This window comes from Orbicella franksi, chromosome 3, assembly GCF_964199315.1.
Source record: "Orbicella franksi chromosome 3, jaOrbFran1.1, whole genome shotgun sequence".
Classification (NCBI taxonomy): domain Eukaryota; kingdom Metazoa; phylum Cnidaria; class Anthozoa; order Scleractinia; family Merulinidae; genus Orbicella; species Orbicella franksi.
The window spans coordinates 33835061-33862441 of record NC_138147.1 but is presented as its reverse complement, the minus strand read 5'-3'; the positions used below and the strand labels follow the sequence as shown (position 1 = coordinate 33862441).

General features: G+C 40.0%; 3 protein-coding genes across 4 annotated transcripts; all 3 read right to left on the bottom strand.

Moving 5' to 3' along the window:
* Nucleotides 1-956: 956 nt before the first annotated feature.
* On the bottom strand, nt 957-7325 carry LOC145482226 (uncharacterized). Its single transcript, XM_081460850.1, has 6 exons — nt 6577-7325; nt 4817-5146; nt 3975-4229; nt 3733-3897; nt 2766-3025; nt 957-2039 (listed from the first exon to the last, which is right to left on the bottom strand). The coding sequence occupies exons 1-5, from the start codon at nt 6659-6661 to the stop codon at nt 2775-2777; spliced, it is 1086 nt and encodes a 361-aa protein (XP_081316976.1). The 5' UTR covers nt 6662-7325; the 3' UTR covers nt 957-2039; nt 2766-2774.
* A 3884-nt stretch (nt 7326-11209) lies between these two features.
* Nucleotides 11210-16017, bottom strand: LOC145482225 (uncharacterized). 2 transcript variants are annotated; one of them, XM_081460848.1, is made up of 4 exons: nt 15885-16017; nt 13982-14419; nt 13154-13588; nt 11210-12697 (listed from the first exon to the last, which is right to left on the bottom strand). In XM_081460848.1, exons 1-4 carry the CDS (start codon nt 15955-15957, stop codon nt 12582-12584), a joined length of 1062 nt encoding a protein of 353 aa, XP_081316974.1. In that variant the 5' UTR covers nt 15958-16017; the 3' UTR covers nt 11210-12581. The 2 variants fall into 2 exon arrangements, with proteins under 2 accessions (XP_081316974.1, XP_081316975.1); XM_081460849.1 differs by having other exon boundaries at nt 11210-12694.
* Nucleotides 16018-16406: 389 nt separating this feature from the next.
* On the bottom strand, nt 16407-26375 carry LOC145482224 (uncharacterized). The gene is made up of 11 exons (XM_081460847.1): nt 25851-26375; nt 25201-25296; nt 23092-23145; nt 22861-22980; nt 21593-22609; nt 20559-21194; nt 19849-19968; nt 18386-18823; nt 17947-18291; nt 17645-17756; nt 16407-17103 (listed from the first exon to the last, which is right to left on the bottom strand). The coding sequence occupies exons 2-10, from the start codon at nt 25286-25288 to the stop codon at nt 17653-17655; spliced, it is 2922 nt and encodes a 973-aa protein (XP_081316973.1). The 5' UTR covers nt 25289-25296; nt 25851-26375; the 3' UTR covers nt 16407-17103; nt 17645-17652.
* Between the last annotated feature and the right edge of the window lie 1006 nt (nt 26376-27381).

The following is a 27381-nucleotide window of genomic DNA, read 5'->3' as shown; positions in this document are numbered from 1 at the left end:
TATGCCTAATCCTCACGAGCAGAGCAGCCAGGATTCATCTCATCTGAGATACAGATTGATTGCAAGGCAACGGAAAAGGGAAAAGAAGGATTTATTGGCCAATATTTCAACTGAGAGAGTTTTAGTCTGGATTTCCCGCAGGGTCACTGAAGACTAGCTCTGCTGATTAAAATATTTTCCATTTAAAAATTACCTTGACTTTTCCACAGTGGGAGTCTTGCAAGCATTTTTTTTTTGTTAGTTACGACCTCAAGCGACCTCTGCTACGAGCAATTGGGAAACGAAAGATCTGGAAACAAACATGCCTTTGTGCGTTGTTTGGTCGTCTGCTTTCAACAGTTGTTCCTCGATGATAACTTTTTACTACCAAAAAACAATTTTGACCACCTCAGTAGGGTTACACGGATTCTCCTCAATGCTACATGCATAGCGCCACCAGACCCCCTCATCCTCCTCCTCAAGGACATGACAGAACAACGAGCGCGCAACCTCCCTCTAGCTTAAAAGTAAATGCTTTGGTCTTTGACGTGTTGCTAACGCTGAATGTTGGTGTTGCGATGTCACTGTTTATTTCTCTCATTGTACGTCAATTGCTGATCATTCCATCCACAATACCAAGAAACTACCCTTCTCTAAGTTTTCTTGCACGTTCCTGACATTATTGCGCTTTTGACAGAATAGCTAGTGTAGCAAAATTTTAAAGTTTTGGTATTTTCCAGAGGATAGAAAGACGATCGTTGGGGTATGATACATTATCAGACCGAAAACAAATTATTATAGCTGCCAGTGTAAATATTGAACTGGTTTCTCCGAATCTTTTACATGGTGCAAAGAAAGAATAAAGTCAAAAGCTGATCATTTAGTTTGCTTTTTTCAACAATGTTAGTATTTAGCAATCAGGAAAACATCGATCGTGATATTTAACAGTCTGCATGATATGAATCAGTATTCAGGATCAAAGACTACCGCTATGGGAACTTCTCAAATCAAGCGCTCCCTTCGATAGGCGACTTGATACCGATATGGAGGAAAGACGAGAAGATGCTAAACGAGCCTGTTGTTAAAGATAGCCAGCAATTGATATGCAATGGCAGTGGTCAAATACGGAATCGACAGAATACCGAATGCCCCGTCCACAATACACCGAAGGAATTTAGAAACGCATCAATCACCAGTCATTTTAGATTTGTGCCAGTTGAGGAAAACTCGATCAGGAAAGTCCCATGATTATCGTGAATACATTGTTTTCAAAAAGCCCCGTTTTCAAATTGTTTTACGTCCACACGGAAACGAAAAGCTGGCGTGTCCAAATTCCTACGATTTGAGAAGCGTTTTTGAAAAGTTCCGTTTTCGTGACGGATTAGTTTGAACAATAGTCCAAACCAAAACTTCAGAGATGGATCTCAAACAACGACATAACAGCTTTTCTTTTCCTTAGAAATAGAACACGTTGGTGTTTTAAGTTTAAGACCTTTATTAGGCAAAACCCACTTTGGGTGAAAAAATTTCATGACTTACATTTATAAACGGCATAACTGGAGGCATTTCTTTCGCGATTGCAAGATAACTAGTGGTCAAAGAAAGCTTGAAAACGGGCGGCGAATTAGTGACGTAAAGAGAAGACGGGGTAGAGAACAGATCAGTAAAGGGCAGGGCGGGACGGGACAGTACAAGACAGGGAGGGTAAGAGAGGACGGGACGGGTCGGAACGGGACGGGTCGAGGCAGGACGGGATAGGATAAGACAGGGACGTTCACGAGAGGACAGGACTGGAAATAACTTAAGACAGGATTACCTGCTTTTTCTCCACTATTAATCTTTCATCTCGCGAGAAAAACCGCCAGTCAGGCCGAGCTTTTTGCATTAAGGGTTAAGCGATGATGTTTACAATAAAATAATATGAGTAAATTGCCAGAACTCAAATATCTTCTTATTTTATCCTTCACTGAGCGTGTCTCTCAAGTTTAATTTAATAATTCTCCTTTTTTTTTCTTGGTGAATGTCCTGTTTGGTCAAACCACTGTAAAACCGGCTTCTGTCTGCGTGAAGAAGGGAAATTTAAAAAAAAATAGCAATTAGATGATAGCCGTAAGTTCGCCTGATGAAGCAAGTGGAGGAAAGCATTTAAGTCGGGCGTAATGTTGTACCTCCATCTTTTCTCACTTATGTAGTGTTGGGAAGTCGAGGTACGACTCACCCGGAACTTATGACGCAAAAAAGAGGATGTCCTCTTTTGAAGCATGATAAATACTCTCAACCAGCAATTGTCAAGATCATACTACCCCGTTATAGGAGAATCTTTGTTTACAATATTTTTCCTCATTAGGATAAGCGATGCAGTTTCTGATGGAATCATAAAAACATTAACTCTCAATAGTGAAAGGGTACAGCATGATTAACTATGCCAATGAATTTGAGCCCGATGTATGGAGTATTTTTTGTAACAAGGAATGCATGAGATCATTGGCGCTTTTACCACCCAGAAATTTTACAGTTTTGGAAGCAAATTTCCCGTCGAATATTACACTCAAAGAGTCAAGAGTTTCACCAATTACTAAGTTTCACAAGCTATATTTGTAGTCAATTTGTGTGCGCAAAGTCGTAAGTTTTAATTATGAGCAAAAATGTAAACAATGACGTCAGCAAAGATTCGCCTGTTGCAGATGGTGTTGTCTCTATGTATCAGCAAATTTTCGGAACTAACATTGAAGGAAATGCATACTGATTAATTGGGGAACTTCTAATTAAAACCTTCAATTCCTTACCGGAATTTATTAATGGTGCTTTCCACCCTTTTTTTCCTTTGCAGTGCCTGGCGGACATGACGGCCCGGAGCATGGTTCCATGGGATCGAAAACGACAGTTTGGCTAAGCTGTGGAATGTCAAATTGTGACGTCACAGTCACTGTACCTTGTCCTTGCGATGTAACGCCCACATTATTGGAGTCCATTTGTCCAAACACCTTCTGCGGACTGCCTGGGTTGCCTATGAAGACCTTATGGCCATTGTTAACTTGTACATCCTCTGTATAATAGGATAACATGATGAAAAGATCATTACAGCATCATTCCCTGACCCTCCAGAGTCAACCATAGAGGTTACTTGAAACTAAAATAGAAATATCTCAACAAAACTATATTTGTACCCTGTCCAACTCCTCTTTTCAAAATGTCACTGGGTACTTTAGAATCGTTTGTCCCAAATGTTGATGAAAACATCACTGTCTACACAACGTTACCCAACTCTGACTCTACTTGTACCCAGCTCGCTTTTGGATGGAATAAATTGTTTTCGGTGCAAATGATTTCTTTGAGACTGCACCAAGTGAGAAACTGTATTTTAGTAGGGCAGGCATGACTCATCAAGAGCTGGTATTCTAAGTTCTCTAATTATCTTTAATCATGCACAAAGCAACGTGCATAAGTTTTTTAAGTCAGTAAAATCCACAGAATACTGTTGTCATTGATGAAAGGCACTTGAGGCGCTGTTGATATCGTCGCAGGAAATTGGTGTTTGTTAGACTTGCTCCATTGTGGTTTATCATTATTTACCGAATATTTGAACACAGCTTTAAACACATGTTATTATTTATCACCGTTTTTCTTCATATTTGGCAAGTTGGAACAGTCATAAGTTTTAGTTAATAATACATCAAAAAGAAAAATAGAATAATTCAAGATAGCAACTGAAAGAATTTAAATTTCAAATACATCTCTTTAATTGCCACTCACTTTTTGGTTTATGGGTTACTACAGGTACACCGTTCTGTACACCTGTTATCATGTCGTTAGCGTGTTCCTTGGTCATGTGACTATGAGCATGGCTGACTACTCCGTGATCAGAACGTTCAGCGGCTGCATGCACTTTCACATTCTCTTCCAAGGACGGATGTTCGTCTTGAACAGAAAAAAATGGTTCAAAATATCAGCTGAAGGCACGAATTTTGAAAAACATTCTTTAAATTTCTACTCACATTTTGGTTTATGGGCCGCAACAGGTATATTGGTCTCTAGACCATTAATTATTTCGTTAGCCTGCTTCTTGTTCACTTGGTTGTGTACAACAACATGGCCCATCTTTCCATGATCAGCGGCAGCATGTCCGTGAAGTTTAGCTGGTTCTTTTGAGGCTTGAGCTAGAGGTTTCAGATCATGGGGTTTTACCTCTTTTGGTTCCTGTATGGGTGTTGATGGCCCTGTTAGCGGAAGGGCCATGGGAAGTTGGTGACCTTGAGGAAAGACAAAAAGCTTTCAATTAGTCTAAGTAGTCTCATGGAACAAAAAATACAGTAAATGTTAATGTGATGCTTACGGCATAAATTGCAATAGTGATCGAGATTTATTGTCTTCCCACAATATCAGTAAATTTTGCTAGTTGAAATGTGATGAGACTAAGTAAAACTACCAACTAGAAGCAGCATAGTCTTGGATACAAATAAAGGTGTTGTCAGGGAAAATTGCCTTCAAGTACCAAGAATGGAGAAGAGAGCATTTTAAGCAGAGCATGGAGATGCAATGGTTGATGAATTAAACTTCTTAGTGTTAGGTAGAAAGTACAGTGTGGCTCTCACGAAGTTCAAAAAGAAAAGACAGCGAAGGCTGTGTTCATACTTGGTGCCCAAACACTGGCGCCTGGGCACCGGCACAAAATTAGTGTTGTGTTCAAACACTGGGTACTCCAAGTACCCAAATACCATTTAGTGCCTGGGTACAAAGTCAAGATCTTGTACCCGGGCACGGGCACTGTGCCCGAATTCTTGTGCATGTGATCAGTACACATTGGGCACCAAGTGTGAAAAAGTATTTTTTTGTTTACCTGATTTAACATTGACCATGCTGCATTCGGGACCGTTGCAGCCTCCAGTGTCCTTCACCATGCTAACGGTATGGTCTGGTTTGGCTTCACTTGGTCCTACCACCTGCTGAGTGGTGCTCAGAGATACCGTACCAGGACCTTGCATGGACACAGCTACATCGTGCGGAGCAATGTGACCAGACACCTTGTTCTTGTCTGCCATTTTATGCACGTTAACGTCGAAAATGCTCAAATCCTGTGGGCCTGCTGGAGCATCGGAAAGTGGATGGTGATCTGCGGGCTGCCTCCGATGTGCCCGCGGATCCTCACTTCCTGGGTTCTGTACATGAGCTGTAGGAAAATGCATGTGAGGGTTAGGTCTACATACAAGCCAAGTGGCCCATCAGGCTGGAGCTTACTGTATCTCTGGTTTTCGTAACATGAAGCGACTACGAGTATTTCTACTCCCCCCCCCCCCCCTGCCCTCCTGGATGGGATGCTAGACCATCGCCAGTCCTCTCCCCCAATTAAAATCGCCGGTACCCGTTTGTCACCTAGGTCTGGGTAGAGAGAGGTACTCTCAGAGTAAAATGTCCTACCCAAGAACACACTACAATGTAAGTCCCCAGCCAAGGCTCGAACCCGGACCGCTCGATCCGAAGTCGAGCGCACTAACCATGAGGCCAACGCGCCTCCACAGATACATGTGAGGAACCGAGCTGAATCATGCAGTCAAAGTTTAATGGTTGATTAAACTCCAAATCGCAACTGACTCCGAGCAAAGTCTTTCCAATTCAAATTCAGTCTATTCAAATTCAGAAGAGTGTCAAACCCTTGGCTGTGTTGTTGAAAATCTATGAGTGCTATTCCAAGTCTAAACTGTTAACCAAGATTACATCCGCTCTCTCGCGCGCTTCTTTCCTGTTTACGTTTTAGTAATAATTAATTTAAATAAGTACTTTAAGTAATAAATCAGATAATACCCCTTTGAGCAGCCAGGGTAGGCCAAGTACAAGGCTTTTTCTCTCGACCTATTAGTTAATAAAGTGGATCCACTGAACTCATGACAAGAATATATTTAGATGGCAGAGGTACTTCTTATGTGTGAGAACAAAGGAAGAAGGCCAACAGGTGGCGACGCCTGCTTGAAATGGATCAATGAACAATGTTCTCCGGCTGAAGACCATGAAAATGAACTAATAATGTCAGAAACTAATAATGCCCTCGTTTATCTCTTCTTTCTGTACTGCCACCATTGTGACATATTTGCTGAGTGTTTGACAGGAAAAAAGTTTCGCTCTATTAAAATTTATGGCCTTTTGACTGAAGACACAACTGATTATATACTGTCTTTGTCTGAACAATGGAAATATAAACAAGCCTCTCTGTCAAGACACGGAGGAAAATCGTCCCTACTTAGTCCAGAGCCATTCAATAAGCAATTGGAATTTCATTCTTTATATAATTGGAGACATTTTTTTAGTGTGGAATGAAGTTTTCTCAATTTGACGCCCCGAACGTCCAGCTGTTTTCAAGCCTTTTAAATAACTCTTGCCCGTTCATCTTATCCAAGATTGGAAGTACTCGTGTATTTAGTCAATGACAGTTTTTTTTAAAGCTCAGGCTTTCACACAAACCAACACAAGAAATGTAATTAACACTTGTTGCTTTAAGAAACAGCTATATACAAAACTCTTCTATGTGAGTCTCATGTGCGATTTTGTCAATGAATTTTACACTTCTCGATTGTGAATATGTGTTTCTTTGAAATATATACGTACCTTGTTTGTGCTTGTGATGTAGCCGCGGCCTTCCTTGTACTACAACTGCTATCACACAAATCAGCAAAACAAAAAAACGAGACATTTTACCGCAAGAACAACCGAAAACTACTGTGACCTAGCGCCACTCGCTTCGACTTTTATTTCGGTGATAAAATATTCTTTTTCAGGTGCGCGACCGAATGACCCCGAACCTGTCTACGACATCACTGAATAATTCCGTTGCTAAAATGCTTGTGCTATAATTTTACATTGCATGGTTACCAGACCTGTTAAGTGCTAGAAGCTCTTTGAGATCATCGTGTTTAGGGCATTACTGAATTTATTTAAAACTGGAGAAACTTTTTTCGTTCTGTGTTCCGTATTATTTTTATTAATAACAAACGTTCACTCATATAGTTTTAATGGCTACTTCCAGTACCTGTTCTAAACACTTGGGTGCGGTACAAAAATGAACAGAATTTGATTGACTCCGTCAAGTTTGTTTACTCGTTAATTAGTGTACCATTTAAAGGTTAAGATTTCTTCGGGCGCAGGTGTAATCATTAAACATTTTAGCTCGTGAAGAATTTCATGGGTCACCAATAATTCTTGCAAAACTTGACTACCGTTTCGTCACCTTCAAATTTATCACATACGTAATCATTTCTACCAAGGTTTTTGAAGTCTTACTTGTGCATCTCAAACAAGGAACCCCTGCCAAGCTCGAGCCATAGCATTTCATCTCTTTCACTCTCACTTTGAACACATATCCACACTGAGAAAGCTGAAGACTTCACGTTTGCTCGATCTTCGAAGAGGACTCTGTTAGTTTCAAAGATGTTCTTCTTATACTTTGACCACTAATGAGATAAAACACAATGGTGATACAGGGAAGCGTCGATGAGATGTACTGCCTATTTCCGTAAATACTTTAGAATTTGACATTTTCTAGTACTATTCAAAAGTGTCGGTAAAAATAGAGATATATACTTAGCCGCATCGTGTTATGCGTTGTCGGCTAAATAAGCAGAACTTGATATTATGTACGTTGTTGTCTGCAAGAAACGGAAACAAAGTGTACCAAGATATATAACGCACGTGCAAAACTATAGCGCTGCTCTTTCAAAAAAACCTTTTCCTTTCAGCGACGTCCTCAACGCAGTTTTTCTTCGCTGTTGCAGTTGCTGTGCTTTACTCATGCCCCTATGTTGAAATTAGCGTCTGTAAGTTGACAAAGCCATAGTTAATTTAAACCTCACAATCATAAAGAAATTTGGTTTGCCTTATTTCCTTTACATCCTAATATTTTATTTTACGCATGAGCTCGCAGTCATAACGAATCAAGGCCCGTGCATCCATGCAAAAGAGAATGGTTGTCTGATTTGTCCCGAAACTACTCTGTTCAGGAGTTACGAAGATCGGCGTAGTTCGATTTTGTTTAATTTTATATGGAATGTGGAATCTACCTTAGCCTGTCTCAGGAGTTAGCTTTGTTGGCAGCAGCGCAAAAAAAGGCGAAATAAAAAATAGGACAGTTCAGTATTTTTCCGTCGCCGCTTTTCTGGTTGCTATTAAATCGAGCCTCTGCACCAGGCTAAACCTACAGCAGAAGAATATGGCTGAACAGCGTTTAATTTCAACGCCCAGAAACTCAGAGCCTCAGTTGTATCTTCAACTATCTTAAACAAGTAATAAGCAAACCTAGGCACTTGCCTCAGTCATTTTTTTTCTTTTTTTTTTCGTTTTTATTGTTTATAGTCATCATAAGCACCCTTCATATCTAGGAAGATAATTTTGCCATGAACATTGCCTCAATCATAATTTTTTCATGGACATTGCCTCAGTCATTTCTGGCTGCGAACCTGTTTGATAAGGATCCGTTCTCGAAGTCGATTCTATGTTCTAACTCCATTGAAAAGGACCTGGAGGAGTCTAGAAAGCTTTAGTTTTAAATTTTAATTCAACTAAAACTTTTAAGATGGTCTTAATGTAGGGTTACCTGCGAAGGTTAACTGTTAACAAATATAGCTTCTTAACACGGTTGACGGTTAAATGTTCGGTAATTTTTTTTCTTTTCATTAAGACCGTTTGACGGTTGACGATTAACCCCATTAAGACACTCTTTTAACCTTAGCTACTAAGTGATCAACTAATGGCTCTTATTAAAATTTACATTGTCTACTACCACTTAAGCTACTAGTCTTATCGAGTTAGTGGCTCTATGCAAACATGACGACGGTGCTCGCACTTGTTATAAACGGCTTTACTGAATTTACCTCAATAAGACCGTTTGATGGTTGACGGTTAATTAACCCCATAAGACCGAGACCTCCTTTGAACCTTAATTCAAGTAATGAAAACTAAAATTTTTAACTTAACTTACTAGTCTTATCGAAATAGTCGGCGGGTTCTACGCAAACATGACTATAGTGTTCGTACTTGTTAGAAACTTTATTGAATTTACCTCAATGAGAAGTCCTTAGGCTCCTGAATTCCAGAACAAGGGTGGTGAATGGTCCATCAAAAACCATTCATGGGCCTCGCAAAATTTTCGTCTAATTTTGCGGGTCTCGCAGTCTCGTTTTTTTAGCGGTTATATGCGTCTCAGAGTTTTCGTTTTTTGCTGTTTATATATAGTCATAATAAACACCCTTAATATTTCGGAAGATAATTTAACCGTGGACATTGCCTCAATCATAATTTTTTCACGGGCATTGCCTCAGTCATTTCTGGCTGCGAACCTGACTGTTTGAAAAGGATCCGTTCGCGAAGTCGAGTCTAGTCCTAACTCCATTGAAAAGGACCTGGAGGAGTCTAGAAAGCTTTGGTTTTAAATTTTAATTCAACTAGAACTTTTAAGATGGTCTTAATGGGGGGGCTACCTTAGAAGGTTATCTGTTAACAATTATAGCTTTTTAACGCGGTTGACAGCTAAATGTTCGGGTTTTTTTTTCTTATCAGACCATTTGACGGTTGACGATTAACCCCATTAAGACACTCTTTTAACCTTAGCTACTAAGTGATCAACTAATGGCTCTTATTAAAATTTAAACTGTCTACTATTATCGAGTTACTGGCTCTATGCAAACATGACTACGGTGCTTGTACTTGTTAGAAACCGGCTTTATTGAATTTACCTCAACAAGACCGTTTGATGGTTGACGGTTAATTAACCCCATAAGTTTGAGACCTTATTTTAACCTTAGTTCAAGTAATGGCTACTAAAATTTACACTGTCTACTACTTAAGCTACCAGTGTTATGGAGTTAGTGGTTCTACGCAAACATTACTACAGTGATCACACTTGTTACAAACTTTATTGAAATTACCTCAATGGGGGTTCCTTGAACGGGTCTTATTAGTACAATAACAGTTTCAGTAAACGCCCTTCAATGGTTCATGACACGTACAAAGGCTTCCATACGGTCTATAGCCGGCCGAATATTAATGATGCTCAGACTTACTGGTTTACCCGAATACTGGCGGTCATCTCGAGGTGTTTTAGAGCATAAAGGGGTATTTTTATATTTTTTTTCAAGCGATTTTTGAACAGGATCGCCAGTGCGGTGTAGGGGATGGGGGCACTCCGTATGATGGCCTATACGGGGAACCTACGCCTGCAAGGGTTAACTTTTTCAGGCTTCAAGTGTATAAAAAGGTAGAGATTTCACATGTTTAGGTACATGAAAGGGTAGGGAAATCTGTCATCTAGTTATTTTAAAGGGCATTTTATTACTGAAAATATTTCGAACAGACTCACCTTATGGCTGTATCAATTCATTTATTAGACATCACATGAAATGACAAGATGACTTCCTTTGTTGACGATTTATTCGTAATAAGGGCCAGTTATGAGGGTACGTGAAAGGGGGATCTTTTTCAATACTAAAGGACGAAACGGGTACCTTTTCTGTCAAAATGGTATACAAGGGTAAGGGATTGGTCTTCGAGGCGGAGCTCCCCCGTATAAAACTTTGCATAGCACCCTTTTCCTCGGGATCGCCACAGCTTAGTCTTCTGGACTCCAGAGAACAGAATTAGGTCTCCTCTTTCACATGTTTCCCAATTATTAACAAACGATTTAAATATCAATGAGAAAGTTGAATGGTTAATAAATGAAACAGGATATTGAGTCCAACGCGTTGGAAGAAACGGTCTTTGAAGGAATTAACAGCCTTGGCGTTGGTGAAATCCTTTCTAAAACGCCTTAAGATGACAAAAAAACACAGGTAAAAAAGTCCGATACAACTATATACAGTTTGGGTTTTCCCGTGCCGGTATTTAGCTCTTGAAAGCGAATGAAAATATCATATCTGTGGATTAACATAAGACGAAGTAGCAAAGGTTATCTGCGAACAGCGTATTGGAAAAAGGTTTGCGTACATTTTTCAAATTTGTTAGTTAGTAGGACTGTCCGGATGTAATTGTGACATCTTTGCCATTAATTACACCATACTTCGTAATCTTTTAGCTTCTTCCAACATTTATGAGATATGCGGGACGCGTGATGAGGGTAAAAGTTAGTGCGTGACGACTGAAGAGTAACGAAAGGGCCAAAATAATGCGTGAATGTCTACGTCACGCGTGAATTTAGCTAAAATTCGTGCGTGAAACGGGATTTTTACCATCTACCCCAGTGTTGCCCTCGATGATTTTATTTTGTCATTAAAATAATGCATCAGAGTGACCTTATTTATTTATTGCTTTATTTCTTTGGCTTAACTTCTATTTTTGGGCAATTGAAAATAAATTCGGCAATCTGTCATGAATGATCACAAGGAATGCGAGATATACTGAGTATAGAATATGAAATACTGTATAGTTATTAAATTATGCGCGTTTATTGTTGGTATAAGTCTAATATTCCATATTGGGGGCCCTAAATCTCCTGTGCAATCAGATTTTAAACACACTTCACCGATGGGTACTATTTTCCTGGTACCGAATTAGGAAAAAGCTTATTTTAGGACAAATAGCTAGACAGGATAAAATGCACTAAAGGTAGTAAAAAGGAAGTTGGCACACAAAAAAGTAAACTTATACCCCATTCACACGAACTAATCTAGCTTAACTAAATCATGGTCAGGTTTTTCCGATTTGCCGATTACACTTTGCAGTCATTTTGAGAAGATAAATTTCAAATCACTTTGCCAATATTTTTTAATCAAACAAGTTTTTACCTTGTTAAGTTGTGGGGCGTGTACAGTATGAGCAACTAATCTCTAACCTTGTTTATTAAACCACTTTTAAGCATGTTTGAGATGTTGGTGTGAACGGGGTATAAGAATGTTTTAAAACCTGTAGGGAAATAATTTCTAACCATCACCGTCGACTAGACTCAAACAAAAAAAATACGGGTAGGAAAAATGCTTGGAGAGTAAATAGAGGGAATTTCACGAGAATGCTCAGTAGCAAGTATAGGAGCGAAAACAAAAAATAAAAATACAAAGTGCTTTACAAACTTTCACAAACATAACAAGCAATTTAGGTAGCAAAACATTAAGACGCTACACAAGCAATTGTAACCGTGGCCCTGCAACGTTCTGTGTTTCTTTTACACTTAGCTAAATTAAATTAAAACGCCGAAAAACAACTTTTACATCCACTCTATAGCGACGTACTGAAACCTCCCACAGGGACGTTCCATTTAAAAGCTTTCAATCGAATGGCAAGATAAAAGGGCTTCATCGAAGCATACTTTGACTCTTGGCCAGCTAAAAATAGATATACTGCAAATAGTTGAACGTTACACTTGGAGGTTCTCTCTATATATAACAGCCCAATTCAGTCCATTCCAGGCGTTTCAGATTATAAGGAACACTAGCCATCTTTCGAGTCACTTGATTTTCTTAGTCAAAGAAAATTAAATGCTTCCATGCTGGCGATAAAAATGCAAGAAAACAAGGGAGCAGGTGCAGTTAGTCTGGCCTCTTTCCCTAAGATCTGAGAGTCTGGAACAGACAAATTGTTTAAAATGTAATGGTGCCTTTTATACTGAAATATTTTCCAGGTTATTTTCGTGTTTACTTCGAACAAAGTCTGCACTTGAGCCTGCAGTTAGTCATCAACCATTGCTCTCTACAGCGGTCATCAGGGTAAACTTGGCAGCGGACATCATTGGTGCAAGTTTGAGGCACTGCTAAAATCAAGAAGAATACAAGTTCATAAAACGAGTTAAAACAATGAAGCAGCAGTATTCACTGATACTATAAGGCATAATAGGGGTATCATTGACAGTTTGGTCTCAAGGCGGGTTTATAGAAGCCATCGAAACTATTCTAAAATGCTACCAGCAAATAACAGTGTTCGTGTAAACAAGATGTATAATTACTCTCTTTCCTAAAGGTGCTGTTACGTTTCGTCTAAGAATAGGCATCTAGTACATTTATTTAACGACTTTTAATTCTAATTCCTCTTTTCAAGAGTTTATCGTGTTTAATAAAGTTTAATTCGACTTACTGAACAATGGAGAATACAAAACGAAAAAGCATCAGCCAAAAGACTACAAAAATATATAAAACAGATATAAAACATTAAATTAAATTTTAGATATAAAACATTAAATCCAATGAAATTTAAATTTGTTTTCTCTTACCACTGCTATAGGCTGCTGGAGCTGGCGGCGAGTAAACTGGGGCGATCGGAGCGGCCGGAACAGAGGGCTGGGTCTGGTAAGTGGACTGGTAATAATTACTGACTGTATTCTGAGGAGCAGCTTGTGTTTGTGTCTCTGGAGCTGTTGCTGTTGCTGTTTGTGTCTCGGGAGCGGCGTGTGCTTGTGTCTGGGGAGCAGCTGCTGTTTGTGTTTGGGAAGTAGCTGGTGATTGTGTCTGATTAGCCGCCTGTGTTTGAGTTGAGGAAGTTATATTTTTCTCTGGTGCATCCTGGGAGGCTGACTTCTCTGGTGGTTTCTGAGAAGACGCTGAATCTGTTGCATTTTTGGAAGTAGATGGCTCTGTTGTATTCTGGGAAGACGATGAAGCAGTTGTGTTCTGAGAGACAGCTTGGTCTTGAGGCTTGGCTTGTTTATCTGTGAAAGAAAATTAATATGGTTATTTACGTTCAAGCATGTTACGTTAGTAAACATGAGGCGAGCAGCACATTTGTCGCTAAGTAGATGTTTTATGTGGCGGAATGCTTTCCAGATCATTGCTTGTTCACGCAGTTTTTATTGTAATCTCATGTTCTGCCTGTTTTCTTACAATAAAGACTTAAGGTTTAAATCTTATTTGAGAATGCTATATTGCCAGTCAGAGAAATGGTAACTTCGATTCGTAGATATCTACTTTAAGACGATGCAGACGAGCCACCAAATTTTTGTTGTTAAACCTTTTAGAAGTCAATATTCTCTGGAATCGTGGAACCTTGATGATTTGGAGAGAGTGATAAGCGCGATAAAATCGTATCAGTTAAACCAACATACCTTCAGAATTCGTTTCAGACTTCTGTGCCGCATTCTCCACTACCACCTGCCCCTTAGTGACTTTCATCATCTCTTTACGTTGACCCTCAATGACTTCCACGCTTGGCTTTGAGGCAAACTTCACTCCTTTCTCCGGAATATCGATCTCAATATTCTCGATCAAAGGTTTAGTAACGTTTTGCTTCAGTACCATCAGTGGTTTGACGAAACCGTTCGTGGAGTTGCTTTTTGGAGGCATGATACGGATTTCTTGGATCTGCGGGACGCCATCCTTTAGCTTTGGCTTTACTCGTATTGTGTATTTCGCCTCCAGTGGTTTGGGTCCCGAAGCCGGAGCGACCAGGTCCGCCTGTAGCTCGGAGACTTCCGGAGCATCCTCGGCGTTCGCTGTGGCGTTCTTTAGATCGATATCACTAGCCGTGGAGTTACTGCTTTCATCTTTGGTAAGTTCAAAGAAATATATTTTTAATCGGATCAGTAAGTAACTTCGTATAATGAATAGGTTCTGTCATCTTCCCCACTTTGACTGAACACTCCTAAGGCTTTTGAGATTCTTTATCTTGGCTAGTAGAGAGGTTAAGCATGACGTTTACGGCAAACGGCAAAAATGTAACTTTCGCCGTCTCTCTTCAGCTGTGTGTACAGTAGAGTGAAATTATTTGTGTTTGCAGCGAATAGTAGGAGGAGTTATTCTATTTTTGTGTGCTTTATTTACGGATTAAAAGAAAAGAACTCAAAGTCAGAAGTTATCATCACCGTTTGCCGTCTGCCGTTAACGTCATGCTTAACCTCTCTAGTAATAGTTCTTTTCACCGTTCAGTTTTCTCATTTGTATTACAATGTAATCCAGCCTAGATGCTAGACAATTTCGGGTTGATACTACAAAATAGCCCGAAATTTCTTCGCATACATGCTGGATCAAGTAATACAAATGAGAAGTTAAAAAGGCTGTTGCGAAACTTTCGTTACAGACTCCTCCCCAGTCCTTTCTCCCTATGTATCATATTCCTCGTCAAGTTGTATTTTTTTTATAATAAATTGACAATGCCCAGTCTCCCACCTCCGCGGCAAGGAAAGGTCTCATAGAAGAATTTAACAAAGGTTCCTTTGGGATTATAAGACTCGCTTTGATATCAACATGTCATTTTCTCTTTGTGTTTTACCAGAACAAAACGCTTTCTCCTCTGTCTTCAAACAACTAACCAAGCTTTTTCAAAGCCTTCAACAGGTGTTCGTATGAAATTCGACACGCATGACCAAATACTATGTAAAATTGAGAGCGGAAAATGCGAGGAATTTCCATTGTGTGGTCTTTCTTACTTAGTATGGAAAATAAAAAAAGTGAAAACAAATTTAGATTTTTTTGTGTTCTGTTGTGAATTTTAGGAAGCAGAACAAAAGAGTCGGTGCTTTCATCTAAATCGCCTTTATCTTTCGTCTTTTCCGAAAAACAGTCTTTAAATTAAACGAGGTTATAAATCACTGATTTAACTGCGAGACAGTTTCAAAATATATTTTTGCAGGGCGAGTCATGTCCACAGTCCGTTCTTGTTGTTCGATATGATTAGAGCAACTCTTGATTGGTGTGACCGCTTATTTCGTTCACGCCCAGTTTGGCAAGTTCGAAAACCCATGATGATTTAATGATCTTTTGACATTGTCTTGACTTTAGCAATCTGCCTACAACTCTTGTCATAATTTGTTTTGGAAGACGTTCTTATTCGGCTGATTCTATCTGCCAGTCCTTATGTGATGTTCTGTTCGTTCGGCTCACAGTTGCGGTTGATCATGAGTTTTGTTGGAATTCTTATTTCTAAACTGACCCGTTCAGAGCATGTTAATAATGTCGCGTCAAAATTATTTTGACTTCCAAGTGATAAAACTACAAATATTTCCCACTTACCTCGAATAAACCGTTGGATATTTCTACCCTCAGTCACTGCCAGGCAGACGAGCAATAGCACAAATTTGAACATTTTTAAGAAGCGACAAAAAGTCGTATTTAGGGATAATGGATTCGCTCGTCTAACTCGCGCTTGAAGATGTCAGGTCACGAAAATTTTAAGAAGCTTTTAGGCTCAACTGGTGACGTTTCTGCTTAATGAGCTGGAAACATATTATTGTTACATTAAAAACCTTCCATGGAATAAATAATGATATTATGGTTTATTATATACTGAAGAAAATCAGAAAGCATTTAGCTGGTAGATTTTGACGTGAAAAGTTGAAAAAGGAGAACAGTTCGTTTCTGAATCCTCAGAGACAATTTTATGAATTTCATGCACTTTGGGACGCGTTATGTAAAAATGTGTTAACGATACTCTGATAGGCCATATTTTTAATGGCTGTTACAGGAGAATAAAGAAACACATCCCTTAATTTGAAGATTAGGAAAAATGATGTGACTAACTTCAATAAACGATAACGGTAACATAGTGTTGGTATTGACCCATTTCACGCAATTTCAGAGAGCTTTCGAGAACTTCAATTAAATATCAGTGGTCGCAACTGACATGTGACGCATTCAATTAGGCCCTTTAAAAACCCGTAAGCTCTTAGTGGAGTGTCAAGTTATGACAAAAGGAAGAGAGTAAATAAACGTGGATTTATACCGTTTAACTTGGTAGGGGCTGTTATCGACGCGTGCCTGCAAAATGGCGCGCAATTTAACTACAAACTCGCTTATATAGGACGATCTTTTATTTAAAGAATAAGCGTGTATTTCACAAGCAATAAAGACTTTCACAAATCCAAAAATATAGCATTCATAGAATAGCTTGTGCTCGATTAATGATGGCCTCGTTTTGAATTCTACATTTTATCTATGTTAAAGTAGAATAATGGGGCACCTAAGCGTTGATTTATCGGCCAACGGTATACATTATAATCCAATGAACTAAGAAAAACAAACCGCACCTAACCTTCCAAGGAAGGGAATCAAAGTAAAATCTAATTATTTCATCGAAATCGAAATCCCCACAGCAGCTTTGTGAAATGAGATTAAAACTTGAGTTGACAGGGAGACTTGACTACTGTATAGAGTATTTGTTATCTACAAATCTGGGCTTTATTGCTTCTGGTGGATCACATGACTGCTCGTAGTTGGCAGTCGTGTCTAAAATCTGAGAATGAGAAGAAATCATCAACTTAGTGTCTGTGGGACAGCGTGTAATGGCACAGAACCTTAATTTTACTCTTCCTTTCTCGTCCCTCTCCTATCCCCTTCTTCCCCTTCCGCAAACACCCTCCTATCTCCACATTTACCACCTTTCTTCTGTATGAAACACTTTCATAATAAAGCTGTTGTCAGACCAAACCAAAAGTGAACAAGAACAGTTAAGACTGAGATGATTGAGAGGTCTTACGAAGGACCAGCGTGATGCATTTTGGTTAAATTTTCCACCATGACTCCTGGTGCAATAATAGATAACAGAAATTCTTGAAAATTCAGTATGTTTACTGGGCTTAGGTCCTATCTCCGACACACTCTCACTGTCTCCTGTATTGCCACCATGCTATATATTGCTCCCCTTTAATAAATCACCAATAGGACAAGTAGAACTACAAGTAACCAGATGTATTCCGGACATAAGAATGTCTCGGCCATCGTTTCTACGTATTTTTATTTAAAGCTCCTTTTGTTCAACAAAAACCCGTCTGTACCTTTTTATTTAACAGAGTTTACACATGCTCTTGCAGTTACTCGTCAGCCATGGATCAGAACAGCGGTCAGCGGTATATGATTTGCATCTGCCGTCATCTGTGCAGGTTTCGGCTGAGAACGAAACATGAATTAGGCACTCTTTCTTTGTTTGTAAATTAGTGAGTTTAAAGCTTTTGATTATATTAGGAAACAGCTTATCAGAATGACTTCATTCTAAATGCAAGTGTACTTAGGGAACAAACGTTTCTAGGGTTCGAGTTATTCTTTTAGTTTTTCTTTGGGATGCGTAGAAACCACTTACTGTTGGTGTAGGCAGCGGTCTGGGTGGCTGAAACTTCTGGGGTGACTGGAGCAGCAGCTGTCTGAGGTGTTGTTAAAGTGGCGGACTGGGTTACTGAGGCATCGGCCTGGGTTGCTGTGGTATCAGCTTGGGTTGCTGAAGCTACAGGCTGAGCAACGGGAGCAGCGGACTGCGTTGCTGGAACAGTGGTTTGTGCGACCTGAGTGTCCAGTGGAGACTGGCTCTGAGTTTCTGGCTGATATGAAGCTGTGGTCTGGGCAGCTGCTTGTGTAGCGGATGAGGACTGGGTTTGATCAGTGGTGGTTTGAGCGGATACGTCTTGTTCGGGTTCAGCTTCTTTGATTTCTGTAGTAGAGGGAAAACAAAATTTATTTTAATATGAAAGGAAATCGCAATCTAATTCCCCACAATTGAAGAAGTCCCCTTTACTCCATTATACCTTCCGATTGTGTCTTGGACTTCTGTACTGGGTCTTCCACAATCGCTTGTCCCTTGCTTACTTTCAGCATCTCTGTGTGATCTCCTTCAATAACCTCCACGCTCGGCTTGGAGCTAAATTTCGCGCCCTTTTGAGGAACATCGATCTCGATATTCTCAATCATAGGCTTGGTGATATTTTGCTTGAGTACCATCAGTGGTTTGACGTATCCGGCAGTACCAGCCTTGTTTGGTGGCATGATGCGGATCTCCTGTGTCTGTGGCACCCCATTCAACAGCTTGGGCTTCACTCGAAGAGTGTATTTGGCTACCAGTGGTTTCCTTCCTGGGGCAGGTGCCACCAGATCAGACTCTATCTTTGAAGTTTCTGAAAGGCTCTTCACCTCATTCGGGTAAATCTCCTGGGTCTGTGTCTCCGTTGTATTCTGCTGATCTTGGGCTGAAAAAACAAATTGAAAAGACATTGTAAATTGTAAGACATTTATTTTCTCATTGAAGGAGCTCAGTCATGGCAGTTTGACTTGTACAAAATTACCTTTAAACTGAAGGAAACCTGAAAATAATAGTTTACTAAGATAGAAAAACACCAAAGAGATACTAACAAACCATCAAGGAACAAGCACGGTTAAGCATGTAGAAGATTGACATGAATAGCAGATTTGCACGTCGTCGTCATTTGACTACAACTATCAGAATTCCTTTCGTTTTCTTCTTTATTATTCAAATTTTGAATTCCCAGTGGGGTTTAAACAACAATTGCCCTAATTAGCATAAGAAACAGAAAAAGTGAAGGATTCTGGTAGTTGTAGTCAAATGACGCCATCATGTAAATTGCCTATTATAGAATTAACGACAAAATTAACAAGACTAAACTTTTCAAGATGGGCAAACCGTAACCTATCTCCTTTACGAGAGTCGTGGAAATGGCTCTGGCTAGAGAACTAAGTTTGCAATACAATGCAACCATTAAAGGCTGTTAAATGGATCAAACCAGATTCAGGACCAGTTTCCAGTCAACTGTGTAATACTTTCGGATAATATAGACCATTTTCATCCTTTCAAAATGGTTTATGTTAGAAATCCTATTAAAGTTGAGAGTTCCTCTTCCATCTGTTCTTCAATGCTACTGAGGCTCACAAAGGATGCAATAGCTGAACCTGGTTGTAATGCCGACTTCAGTACGTGTTAACTGTATTGCTAGTTACGGAATTTAAAACACAATTATTCCAGTCTTTGTTTAAGAGTGCCCCGCTACCGTTTATCTTCGCTTTAACGCTCCCTCCCTTACTGGTATAAGAAAGAACCCTCCTTTATTCATACCCTCTCCTCTTTTTGATAATCACCTCTTTCTATCAAGATAAGGCTTTCCATTTAACGACTAGTAACACAGCAAAAGTAAATTAATATGTGCGTCGATTTAAGTCCCAAAACCCTTAAACGTAGCTCAATCTATTTTAATCTTACCCTTGCAGAGGTTGCATCTCTTAGGACAATGAATCTGCCACCAGGTGTCGTTACAGTTAGAGTATCCGTAAGCACAATCTTTGTATAAGTCATCACAGTAGACGTTGAACACATATTGCACTGGAATGGAAATGAAAATATGAATGTATTAATCAGTTATATTTAAAGAAACGAGAATTACAGGAGATGCAACTTTGTGTGGTCAACAACGTGTTTAAAGGTGTCCCCTTTGAAATAAATGTTAACATGGCAATTTTGACAAATTTTTCCAGCCGATAATTGATGCACTTATGGTTCAAAATATAGCATAATAAGACTAGGTTACCTTTCCGAAAGAGATGTAATCGACAAAGGTAATTCATAGTTATTGTGAAATCAACTACGAAAAAGGTATCTGTATTTTAATCAGGATTTTAAGTACGGACGCGAGAGACATAGAATCCATGAAATATGCGGTGACGAACAAAAATTTAACAACCAATGATTCAAATGAATTTACAGCTTATTGGTATTAACAATTCTCTTGTTGGTCCAGATTAAATTTAATTATTCTCCCTCCCAAGTAATCACTCCTTCCTTCAGGCAAAATCATATTGCTCCATCTCTCCCATTTTCCGCATACTAAAGTGAAGAAATTCTGCAGGCTTCACTGACGAAGGCTTTACAATCGAGCGTGGCTGAGAGAAAGCTAAGGTAATGCTACTACTCACGTGGTGGCGCTTTTGGTAGGTCGGGGCATTTTTTGCAATCCTTTGGCCTTGGTTGTTTCTTGCAACATGTCCAGCTGTAATCAGACTGATCATCCGATCCTGCTTGTGGATCTATTGTGACATCTTGAGTAAAGGACTGACCTGTGGTTGTCAGATCCATGGTACCTGGACCGGACAAAGCCACACTCGCACCGTTAGGGTTAAAATGTCCCTGCATCTTACTCGATTCATCCGAATTGAAAAGATGAAGATTGTGCTGAGATGTTACCTCTTGTTCTGACACGTGCAATGATTGCACTGATGAAGAGCTCGAAGATGATTCAAGTGATTCACTATGAGATGTTTCATCCTTGCGGGGCTCTGAGGTGCCAAGTGCATTTGCAGTTGATGTGGTTTGTGAACTGGATTCATTGTGTAGGAGTGCTGGTGTTTCTGTCCGATTTTGCAATGAAGAATTCTGTGACAGAGATGCGTTCTGTGGCAGAGACGAGTTCTGTGACAGAGATGCGTTCTGTGACAGAGAAGAGTTCTGTGAAAGAGACGAGTTCTGTGACAGAGATGAATTCTGCGATAGTGACGAGTTCTGTGGCAGTGTCTCTACCAATGACTGAGATTGATTTTGTGAAGTGATGTTACCTTGTGCAAAAAAACATGAGCATCTAGTTTCTCCAAACAATATCTTAATATTATGTTATGTTACGAGCTTGTGATGAGAATAGATATGGGTCGCTAACTATGTTCTTAATATATGCAAGGCGATCAAAAACAAAAAGGATCATTTTGATGGAAGCAATATGGCAAAATAAAACAATTCCTCTCCCGTTGGCATGCGTTTGCCAAAGCCAAAGCCAAAGAAATTAACTCGGGGATTAATTTCGAAATCGTCCTAATAGAGCACCAGTTACGCCCTCTAAACGTTCGCACTGTCAATTTTGATTAGCAAATGCTTACCGTTGTAATAAAGGTTTAAATATTATGTTTCGCATAACTTAAAGATCAGCAAATTATTTAACATTACGTATGTACAACATTACCCGCTGCGACAGTCTGGTTTGAGGTATTGTTTCCAACAGGCATTCCTCCAACCATGATGGTCTCATTTGCTTGGCTCACATTAGCCACACTCGGTTCAAAGGTGGTATTAACTGCTGGGGACACTGTCTGATTGATCAACTGGATAGTTTGGTTCGCGGCAGGCTGCTGAGTGGCAACTGGTGCGGCGGGTTGCTGAGCGGAAACTGGTGCGGCAGGTTGCTGAGCTGCAGCTGGTTCGGCAGGTTGCTGAGCGGCAACTGGTGCGGCAGGTTGCTGAGCTGCAGCTGGTTCGGCAGGTTGCTGAGCTGCGACTGGTGCGGCAGGTTGCTGGGCTGCAACCGGTGCGGCAGGTTGCTGAGCAGCAGTAGCCGCCTGCCCCACCTGAGGAGCGACTGGGTTAGTGGCAGCAGCCACAGAAGGAGCGGCGGCGACAGCAGGAGCAGCCTCTGCAGGCGCAGCTGTTTGACCCGCAGCGGGAGCTGCAGGTGCAACCGCGGGTGCAGAACCGGGAACGGCGGATGCTGCAGCTGGTGCTGCAGGAGCAGTAGGAGCCGAAGCACCTACTGCGGGTTCAGCAGTACCAGTTGCTGGAGCTGCAGCAGCCGCAGAAGCATCCTGGGTAGCGGCAGCCTGCTGCTGAACACCATTTTGCTGATTAGGGTCCGCAGCTTTTCCCTGGTCAACGTATTGCATATTGACAGGATGCTGGTCAGGGTACAGGAAAAGCCAGTTCCTGTAATTACTTTTGTAGTCAAAGAGAGAGTAGCTGGTGGTCGGGGGATTAGATGGAGGCTTGGTTGGCGAGTAGTCGGATGGACGACTGAGGAACACTACGTCACGTCTGCCGCCATCTTCATTGTCGCGCTTATCGATGACCTTGGAAGCGTGTTCAATTTTGTGTTTCCGGTGTTTCTTGGAAGTAACAATATGCTTCTTGTCTCCCTTCTTGGTGATTCCATGCTTCTTGTTTCCCTTCTTGTAGTACAAGACCGCTGGAAGCTTCATGATATCAGGGCCTATAATAGTGTTTGCTACTGCATCAGTAATGCCTCTTAAAATGATTGAGTCACTGCTACCTATAGGGCGGGGTGTTCTCCCGGTTAACATTGGAAATATTAGCAAGAAATTCAGGACAGAACATCCAAGTGAATATCCCCAACAAAAGCTACAGACTGAGCTCGCTTGCAAGCGTTGCGGAAATCAATATAAGTGACAGCGGCAGACTGCGGATAAACCATTGCTGCGTTTTAACGCGTATTTGGCTTACCTTCATATTCACAGAGCCTGCACATCCTGGGGCAATTCAGTTCAACCCATTCAGAAGCGCAGTCCAAATCGCTATACTTGACACAATATGAGTGGTTGACGCAGAAGCTTCCTTTCGGAGCTGTGAGAAGGCAAAATGAACCCTGTGAAACTCAGGTGAAAAAACGTAACCTCCATAAGATCTGGCAGAGAAAGTAACTTGATGCATCTGCAGTTAAAAGTGTATACTTACCGTCGTGTTTCTTGCTCGCGCTTTTATGGATGGCATGTTTGGATTTCTTGATAGCTGCTCAAAGGAACAATAAGCATAGCAACTCAATGTCAATAAACAAGCTTAGTTTAGCTTTTCAAGATCACATAGGCGACAAGAAAGGTGCTATATACAATGTCGCTGAGTAGTTGCAATCTACATGCTGATCAGTGCATGTAGCAATGGCCAATTCCCTTAATGAGACGGGCCTGCAGGGAATCATGGTAGTTGTATTCATACAAAGAAATACCACAAAATGCCACTTGTAAGCCCAGAGCTTACACAACTTTGTAAGAACTTTTAGATGGGCTTATAAACGAAAGGGCTTATATATGACTAGGCTAATAACCGGAATAAACAACCGTTTGGAAACGAGCTACAGCTGTATTGATCGAAATAGGTTTTTCAATTACTGGTTTTTAATGAAGCTTTAAAACATCATAATAAAACGAATTCAAAACAAGGAGAATTAACTAGAGGGGGCTTGTATCCAAGGAGGCTTATAACCGGATGTATTTTATGGTTTACAGGTCACTGGGCCCATACCCGGGGTACTTTAGAAGCAGGGGCGCTTCTAAGTGGCAGTGAACGTTATCCAGTCCAAGGTGATGACTGCAACTTACCATGATTCCCTGCAGGCGCTTCATAGAGAGAATTGACCATTCGTGATTGCAATCAAGCTTTGTTCCTTTCCGAAAATGTGGCGATACGAAACAGTGTCATTTAGTAAAAGAAAGCTACGCTTTCGGCTGCATGCACTGATTCAGCCGATGAGGAGCTTTTTCTGACATTTTCAATGGGCATTTCTATCCAAAAAAAACTTGAAATAAAACTTTATGTGGTCGGGCTTTTATGCTTTTAATCGTTTCCTTGTTTATTCAGCCGGTGACAACCTTTTTGGCGTTGTAAAATCATCCCCCACCCCCTCCTAGGCCATATCGCTCACAGAGAACATTTTACAGTCAGAAACAGCTTTCCAGATTTCTACATGCACCCAACAACAGCTAATCACAATTGTCATTGTCTTACACTGATGTTCGTTAAATGCAATTCAATGTGTAGAGTTTCACAGCTTGTGATCTCATTGAGAAAGCGGGTGTTTTCTTCGCGAACTACCGCCTCTTAATGAACTGACAAGTACCCGTGTAATTTTTGATCTTTCGATCGGTAAAATAAAAAAATGGACAAAAGAACTATTCAGCCTTGTGCTGAACTGAATATCAATTTTTCGAGCACTCATTTCTTTAAATGCTGACTCTGAAAAATTTGCAAGACTTCAAGATGCTACTAATACAGCTAACACTAGTGGACCATTGTCTTTCTTTTCGTCACCTGTGTGCTTGGCAACACATTCATATCATAAGAGAATTCAGCTCTTGATCACCGTCAGGAAAAAGACGGAAATTGATATTCAAGCAGGATTTTCTTCAGGCGCAGAAGATAACTTGGGAGAGAATTAAATGGTTATCAAACTGTACACAACGATATAACTTGATAGGAGCGTTCAAAGGCAACTCGGTTCATAGCGAAACAGGAGCAATGAACAAGCATTCCTTACTTCGCGCACGCATAGTTAGATATGTATAAAATAGATGTTAAACAGTTTATAGCGCATCCAAAAGGCGATGTTAACAGACATATTATTTCGTCGTCGTTGCCCAGTTTATTTTTGCCCACGAAATGATGTTTTCGTAGAGATTAAAGGCAGGAACAGGTATCGTTGATCGGGTTGTATGTAAAAACAAACGGGTGCTGTTTTAAGAAAATGGCAAAACTGCCCTTATAAATTATTCAAAGCGAAGGGAGAGAAACCATTTCGTCAGACGAATAATAAAATGGATATACATGGAGAAATGTTGTATGAAAAGCTTGCAGTTCAATGGACGGAATCAACTATATGAGCCGATCCCCATTTAAGCTCAAATCTGAAAAACCTCGCTATGTTTTTATCCATTGAATTAATTTTATACGCTAGTAAATAAACTTCCTATAGATCAACGCGAGAAAGAAAAGCATTCAAGACAATAAATTCAGTAATTAAATTAAATAAATCCAAATTGAAATGCACCAGTGGATAAATCACGTATTTACCTTTGGCGTCCAAGAGCGTGTTCTGTAGGCCAAAGCAAAGTAGTAGTAACAGTGCCTTTATGCCGTACTCTGTCCTCGTCAACCACATATCGCTTTCTATTAAACAAAGGGTGAGCAGGTTACAGACCAGTTTGTGAAAGTGCACTGGTTGTTAGCAGTGATCGAGCCTTCATTTGCATGCACTCAATCGCAATGATGCCTCCAAAGTTTCCCTTAACAACATACTTTTACCCTTAACTATGCACTTTTCACGTATTTTGCCAACATAGGTTTAGCCAAGTAATAGAACCAAACAAGTACAATCCTTCTATTGCACGTATAATCCTGTCGTCAAGTAATTCACATAAATCACAGTCTAGGAAGTAAATAACAATGCCAATTAGCCTTGATTTATTTAGCAAGCGTGCTACAAATGTCATATATACTTTTTTGTTCATTGATCAATTTTAAAGAAATGCATTTATAGAAATCAAATGATCTTTGAAACGTAGTCTTTCAATAAAGGAATTGAATCGAAATAACAGGTCAGGTCAGAAAAACTCTGACTAGCTGTTATACCTTTCTGTCAATGTCACTCGAGCCCAGCTCGTGATCGTAAAAGAACTGAATCGTTGACTCTTGAAGAAACTTTTTAAATGGCTATCGCTTACCTGATAACTTTATCTTTATGAAGAAGACATAAAGGAAGTTATCAATGGCCCCTCCGCTAAGTTGTTTTGAATTTCAAAAATATGATAAGATTTAAAACAATAATTTAGCAGCTCTTTCAATTGATTAAGATAAGATACTTCCCATGATCCTTGGCGTGTCACGTGCTTGTTTGTCCGGGAGGAATATTCCATTCACTGTGAGCTGGGTATGAATTTAAAACTGGCTTGTTTGCATAACTCTAATAGCTGTCACTTTCTAATGCTTACATCTTTGAATATTGGAAGTTGATTCTGCTTAACCTTGCATGAAGAAACGTACTTAAAACAGATGATAGAAACTTATGTATTACATTACTTGCAAAAAAAACCTTTCGAACGATTTTAATTTCGGACAATTATTATATGGCTGTGTCTCACAAGGACTGGGAACTACCGAATTCACGAATTTGATCGGCTGAAATCGATATTGACCGCGGTCTAGATTTTCCCATCTAGATCGGCATCTAGACCGGTTTCATTTTGCGTTGAAAAAGTGGCAAACTCAAAGACAAAAATGTTCACCGTTTTTTTTTACTTTCTTCTCAATCATTTATGGAAGTACCAAAAACCTGATGACAAAAAAAAGTAAAGAAGACGAGCAAATTTCGGCAGGTTTAAGTTAAGCTCATCTCCGTTTGCAAGCAAAATGTCAGCAAACCAGTTAAATTAAACGAATTAAAGTTTTCTTCTTTGCCATATAATAAACATCTTATTAACCGGGCTAAGTCGGTCTGTATGGGAGAATCTTGACCTCGGTCGTGTGTACAGTCTTCACTGCGTTCGGTCTGTACTCACGACCTCGGTCAAGATTCTCCCATACAGACCTCCAGCTCGGTTAATAAGAGCTAAATAAAACAGTCCAAAATTTCAAGCGTCCGAAATATTTACAGGACAGTATAAACAGTGATAAAACTTTGAAGTTCGCTCTAAAAATTAAAGCTCCTAGTTTCCTTTCTGCCGGGCTTTATGGATCGAACTATAGTTGGCTTTATAGAATTTCATTATTTTTCGTCGGTGCATTTGTAAAACCTCGAGGGTGCAATAAAATTATCTTTTTCCGTCTCATTTGTGTTTTGTAGGCGTAAATGTGCTTTAGCTTTGTTTCAGCATAGGGGCCGAAATTGCTGTCCGAAATGAAAGAGTGTTTGAAAACTAAACATCCGAAATAAAACACCCGAAATTTTTTGCGAGTAATGTAGATGTTTTATTGCGAGATAATCGCCACCTTAAAGTGAGAATTCCATGCTATTTTGATCAATGGAAACGTAATTCTGTGTCAAATAGGTCACGAACTGGACTAAATACATTCATTCTCCCGATTGCTTGTCGGGCTCATGGCTTTTAAAAGAACAACTGATGAATATGTTAGGCTAAAAGAAACAACAACATTCAAGTTATGCAGAACATTCGTATGCCGCGAACATCGGTCACCTGAGAAGCAAGACCGCTGGTCAGGTGAACAAAGGCTCTTAGTGCGAAACATGGACTCCGT